Source organism: Aythya ferina (genome assembly GCF_964211825.1).
Source record: "Aythya ferina genome assembly, contig: HAP1_SCAFFOLD_1430, whole genome shotgun sequence".
NCBI lineage: Eukaryota > Metazoa > Chordata > Aves > Anseriformes > Anatidae > Aythya > Aythya ferina.
Window position 1 is genome coordinate 1 of NW_028180679.1, and position 6,416 is coordinate 6,416.

General features: G+C 68.7%; 1 protein-coding gene across 1 annotated transcript; it reads right to left on the bottom strand.

Moving 5' to 3' along the window:
- Positions 1-605: 605 nt before the first annotated feature.
- Positions 606-5,378, bottom strand: LOC311429611 (voltage-dependent P/Q-type calcium channel subunit alpha-1A-like; the record flags this gene model as incomplete). The annotated part of the gene is made up of 6 exons (XM_084540709.1): positions 5,285-5,378; positions 5,048-5,190; positions 4,027-4,134; positions 3,149-3,184; positions 1,765-1,960; positions 606-856 (listed from the first exon to the last, which is right to left on the bottom strand). Coding segments are annotated over exons 2-6 (672 nt in total), but the record flags the coding sequence as incomplete, so codon positions are not given.
- Between the last annotated feature and the right edge of the window lie 1,038 nt (positions 5,379-6,416).

Below are 6,416 nucleotides of genomic sequence, written 5' to 3' on the forward strand. Positions count from 1 at the left end.
CCAAAGCAGAGCGGAAACAGAGAGGTGAATCGAGGCGGCCCCCCCCCAGGCAGCGCGGGGGGCAAGCAGGATGGGGGGGGGGGGGGCAGAAAGCAGCGTGACCCCCCCACCGGGACATCACGCGTGTGTGTGTGTGTCCCCCCCCCCAAAACCTCCCCATCACCCTCCCTCCGGGGGCTGGTGCTGTCGGGGTGCATAAATGGGGGGGGGGGGGTGCATAAATGGGGGGGGTGCAGAATTTGATGGGGGGGTGAAGAATTTGATGGGGGTGCAGAATTTTAATGGGGGGGTGCAGAATTTGATGGGGGGGTGCAGAATTTGCGGGGGGGTGCAGAATTTGATGGGGGGGTGCAGAATTTGCAGGGGGGGTGCAGAATTTGAGGGGGGGGTGCACAATTTTAATGGGGGGGGTGCACAATTTGCGGGGGGGGGTTGCAGCATTTGGGGAGCGGGTGCAAAATTCGCAGGGTGGGGTGCAGAATTTTGGGGTGAGGGGGTGCGGAATTTTTTTTTTTGGGGGGGGGGGTGCAGAATTTTTTTTTTTTTTTTTTTTTTTGGGGGGGGTGTCCCTAGAGGCGCAGCGGGGAGCGTCGGGGGGCACCCACCTGGCGGGGGGCCACGTGCTCGCGACCCTCGCTGGGGGAGCGGGACCAGCGGCGGTCGCGGGAGCGGGGGCGGCCGTAGTCGTGGCGCTCGGGGGGGGCGCGCTCCTTGTCGGGGGGGCCGTGGTGGTGGTGGTGGTGGTGGTGGTGGTGGTGCCGGTGCTTGCGGTCCTTGGCCCGGCCCCGCTCCGGGTCCCGCTCCTTGGGGGGGAGCTCCCCCGATTGCGTGGTGACGCTCAGGTCGGTGCCCAGACCTGCGTGGGGGGGGGGGGGGGGCAAGGGGTGAGTGGGGGGCGCACAAGGGACACCCAAGGGACACCCAGGGGACGCCCAGGGGATGCCCAGGGGACACCCAGGGCAGGAGATGGGGACATTGAGGCAGGAGATGGGCACCCAGGGGACACCCAGGGGACACCCAGGGGACACCCAGGGGACACCCAGGGCACACGGAGGTGCACGTGGGATGGGGCACCCAAGGGACACCCGGAGCAGGATGGGGCACCCAGGGGACACTGATGCAGGAGCTGGGGACCCAAATGAGATGGGGCACCTGGAGTAGGATAGGACACCCAAGGCACACCCAGGGCAGGATGGGGCACCCAAGGGACACCCAAAGGACACCCGGGGCAGGATGGGGCACCCAGGGGACACAGAGGTGCAGGGTGGGATGGGTCACCCAGGGGACACCCAAGGGACACCTGGAGTGGGATAGGACACCCAAAGGACACCTGGATCAGGATGGGGCACCCAGGGGACACCCAGAGCAGGATGGGACACCCAAGGGACACCCAAGGCAGGATGGGGCACCCAGGGGACATGGAGGTGCAGGATGGGATAGGACACCCAAGGAACACCCAAGGGACACCCGGAGCGGGATAGGACACCCAAGGGCCACCCAGGGCAGGATGGGACACCCAAGGGACACCCAAGGGACACCCAAGGGACACCCAGGGCAGGATGGGGCACCCAAAGGACACCCAAAGGACACCCAAGGGCCACCCAAGGGTCACCCAGGGCAGGATGGGACACCCAAGGGACACCCAAGGGCCACCCAAGGGCCACCCAAGGGTCACCCAGGGCAGGATGGGCCACCCAAGGGCCACCCAAGGGCCACCCAAGGGCCACCCAAGGGATGCCGGGAGGGTGCCGTGCCGGGTGCCACCTGTGTCGCCGTCGGTGTAGCGGCTGAGGGAGCGCTCGGAGGCGCGGTGGCCGCGGTCGCGCCGGCGCTGGTGGTGCCGCTGCCCCTCCTCGGGGGGGACGCGCTCCAGCGAGAAGTCGTCCAGGCGGACGGCGCGGGCGCGCGCCTGGCCCAGCAGCGAGGCCGAGCGCTTCATGGGGCTGGCGTCCGAGATGGTCTGTGGGGTCGGGGGGGTGGGGGTGGGGAAAGAGGGCAAAGGGGGGCGCTGGGTGGGTGCCCCCGCTGCTAGGGAGGGGGCTGGGGGTGAAAAATTGGGGTCCTCGTCTACCCCCCTCTGGCTGGCGCCCGTCCTGCCCCGGCCCCGTGTCTCCGTCCCTGTCCTTGTGTCACCTTCAGCATTGACCCCATATCTCTGTTTCCTGCCCCATATCTCCGTCCCCAGCCCCATATCTCCATCCCCTGCCCCATATCTCAGTCCCCACCCCTATATCTCTATCCCCAGCCCCATAACTCTCTTCCCTGCCCCACAGCTCCATCCCCAGCCCCACATCTCAGTCCCTAGCCCCACATTTCCATCCCCAGCCCCACATTTCCATCCCCAGCCCCATATTTCCGTCCCCAGCCCCATTTTTCCAGCCCCAGCCCCACATTTCCAGCCCCAGCTCCTCCTGCTGCCGGTGCCAGCCCCACTCCAGGAGCCAGGACCCGGTCCCGGGACTGTCTCTGCTGCGCTCTATGGGGTCCCCCAGCCCCACGGGGGGTGTCCCCAAAGGGGTGTCCCCAAAGGGGTGTCCCCCTCACGGTGTCCCCACAGCCCCTGGGGGCACGGTTCAGGACCCCCGGCCCCCTCCCTCCTCTGCTCTGACCATGGGGCTGCGCTGCCACCGCCGGGGACCCCTGAGCGTCGCCGGCCACTGGGGAGGAGGAGGAGGAGGAGGAGGAGGAAGATGAAGAGGATGGGGACAGGGATGGGGACAGGGACGGGGACGCTGCTCCTTGGGACGCTGGTGCTGGGACGAGGTCCCCTGGGACACGGAGAGGACACGGGGCCAGGAGGGATGGGGACAGGGGGTGGTGGGGAGAGGGACAGACGGACGGATGGACAGATTGGGGGGGGTCGGGAGAAGGACAGACGGACGGACAGATGGGGAGGGTTAGGAGAGGGACAGACGGACGGATGGGTGGGCGGATGGGGGGGACCAGATGGAGAGGCAGAGGGACAGACGGACGGACGGACGGGTGGCTGGAGCTAGGGATGGACGGACGGACAGACGGATGGACGGACGGACGGATGAGTGGCTGGAGCTAGGGATGGATGGACGGACAGACAGACGGACGGACGGACGGACGGGAGGAGGGCAGCGGGCTCTGGCGGGGCTGCGGGCGCCGTCCCGGCGGTACCTACACTGAGGTTATTCCCTCGGGGTCGGACCTTCCTCCGCTGCTCGAGCCGGCCCCGGCGGTGCCCACAGAGCGGGGGGAGAGAGAGACGAGAGTGAACACGGGGCCGGAGGGGGGGGTCCTGGGGGGGGGTCTGAGGGGTCTTGGGGGGGGTCTGGGGGGATCAAGGGGGGCAGGGGGAGAGGCGCGGAGCCAAGCAGCAGCAGCGAGCAGAGCAGCCAGAGCACCCCGTCCCCAAATCTGTCCCCAGGCCTGTCCCCATCCCCGTCCTGGTCCCCTGTCCCTGTCCCCATCCCGTCCTAATCCCTGTCCCCATCCCCTGTCCTTGTCCCTGTCCCTATCCCTGTCCCCATCCCATCCTAATCCCTGTCCCCAAACCCTGTCCCTATTTCTGTCCCCATTCCTGTCCCCAACCCCATCCCCAACCCCTGTCCCTGTCCCCATCCCCATCCTTGTCCCCTCTCCCCAATCCCTGTCCCCATCCTGTCCTAATCCCTGTCCCCATCCTCGTCCTTGTCCCCTGTCCCTGTCCCCATCCCTGTCCCCAACCCCATCCCCTGTCTCTGTCCCTGTCCCCATCCCCGTCCCCCTCCCACCCCAACCCCTGGGCACACCACCCCGTGCCACCAGCAACCTCTCAAGAGCTGACAGCAGCTTTGGGATCACCCCCACGCCCCCCCCCCCAAGCCCCCAGCCCCCAGCCCCCAGCCCCCAGCCCCCAGCCATGCCCAAGCTGCCCCCCCCTCAGCCAAAGCGCACGGGACCACAGGAGCGCAATGGGGCGGCGGCGCTGGGACCCCCCACCCCGGGCCTTGTGTGTGACCCCCCCCCATGCCCTATATGCCCCCCCCCCGGTTCTGTGACCCCCCCCCCGGCCCTCACCTGGTTGTCTGCGGGCAGGCGTGGCATGGAGGCGGCGCGGCCGTGGCCCTCCACGGGCAGGTACTCCCCGTCCGAGCCGTCCCGCGCCATCTCGCGCAGCTCCACCGCCTGCAGGGACGGGCACCGGGGTGGGGGGACGTGGGGGGGGGGACATTGGGGACGTCAGGGGGCAGGGGGAGGTGGGGGGGCGTTGGGGACGTCGGGGACATTGGGGACATTGGGGACATTGGGGACCTTTAGGAACAGGGGGACCCTGGGGATGTTGGGGATGTTGGGGGGCAGGGGGAGTTGGGGGGACTTTGGGGACATTGGGGACATTGGGGACCCTTGGGGGCATGGGGAGATATTGGGGACCTTGGGGACCTTGGGGACTTTGGGGACCTTTAGGAACAGGGGGACGTTGGGGATGTTTGAGGGCATGGGGAGATATTGGGGATTTTGGGGACGCTGGGGACATTGGGGAACAGGGGGACCTTGGGGATTCTGGGGACATTGGGGACCCCTGGGGACATGGGGAGATACTGGGGACACTTGGGGTTATTGGGGACCCTGGGGAACATGGGGGACCTGGGGGACATTGGGGACGTTTGGGGGCAGGGGGAGTTGGGGGGACTTTGGGGACATTGGGGACCTGGGGGACATTGGGGACACTGGCAACCCTTGGGGGCACGGGGAAATATTGGGGATTTTGGGGACGTTGGGGACATTGGGGACCCTTGGGGACCCTTGGGAACAGGGGGGCCTTGGGGACCCCCGGGGGCATGGGGAGATATTGGGGATGTTGGGGACCCTTGGGGTCACTGGGGAGCTTTGGGGACAAATGGGGCTCCTTGGGACAGGGGGACCCTGGGGATAGGGGGACCCTGGGGACAGGGGGACCCTTGGGGTCACCGGGGAGCTTTGGGGTCACTGGGGACCCTCGGGAACAAGGGGACCCCTGGGGATGGGGGTGGAGGGACGGGGTTAGAGGGCGACGGGGAACGGGGGACACGGGGGGGTTTGGGGACACGGGGGGGGTCACCTGGGAGTTGGGGCGGCTGTTGGGGGGGACGTCCTCGGGGTGCCCCCGCTCGGGGCTCCAGGTCCCCGTCTTCTGGAACATCTCCTGGGCGCGCTGGGGTGACCCACGAGTGGCTCTCCTTCAGGCCCCCGTCACGCGTGGCCCTGGGGGGGGGGGCACACAGACAGCTCAACCCCCCCCCAAAAAAAAAAAAAATAAAGGCTGGGGACACGGGGGGGGGACGCTGGTGGCACTTACAGCCCCGCGCCCGGCTCGGCTGCGGGGGCCGCGTCCGGCCCTGGCCCCCCCTCCTGCGTTGGGGACGGCGGCTCCATGCGCTGGAACATCAGCGGCGTGCGGTTCTGCGGGGAGGGGGGCGGCTGCGGCGCGGGGGGGGGGGGCGCCGGGGGGGTGTGGGGGGGTGTGGGGGGGTGTGGGGGGGGCGTGGGGGTGTGGTGGTGGGGGGCTATGGGGATGTGGGGGGGGTGTGGGGACATGGGGACATGGGGATGGGAGGGGGCGGCTGGGGCGTGGGGGGCATGGGGGCATGGGGGGGTATGGGGACGTGGGGGGGTGTGGGGACATGGGGGGGTGCTATGGGGATGTGGGGGGGGTTATGGGGGTGTGGGGGGGGTTGGGGGCATGGGGGGCCTATGGGGACATGGGGAGGCTATGGGGACGTGGGGGGGGTGTGGGGGTGTGGGGGGGGCTATGGGGATTTGGGGGGGACTATGGGGACTTGGGGGGGGGATGTGGGGGTCTATGGGGATGTGGGGGGAACTTGGGGGGTGTGTGGGGATGTGGGGGGGGGCCTATGGGGACGTGGTGGGGGCTATGGGGACTTGGGGGGGGGCGTGGGGACGTGGGGGGGCTCTGGGGACTTGGGGGGGGCTATGGGGGTGTGGGGGGGTTGGGGGCGTGGGGGGCCTATGGGGACATGGGGAGGCTATGGGGACTTGGGGGGGGCTATGGGGACTTGGGGGGGGTGTGGGGATGTGGGGGGGGGCTATGAGGACTTGGGGGGGCTCTGGGGACTTGGGGGGGGGCTATGGGGGTGTGTGGGGGGGTTGGGGGCATGGGGGGCCTATGGGGACATGGGGAGGCTATGGGGACATGGAGGGGGCTATGGGGACATGGGGGGGTGATCCCGGGGATATGGGGGGGGGGGGTGTGGCTTTTTGGGGAGGGGGCCGTGGGGGGGGGCACCTGCTCCTCGCGCATGGCCTGCAGCTTCTTGGCCTTGCTCTGCCGGTAATACTCCATGATCATCATCGCCGCGTAGATCTTCCCCACCGTCAGGTCGGTGGCTGCGGGGTCAGGGGGGGGTCAGGGGGGGGTCAGTGGGGTCAGGGGGGTGAGGGGGGGGGGGTCCCCAGGGTGCCTTACACTT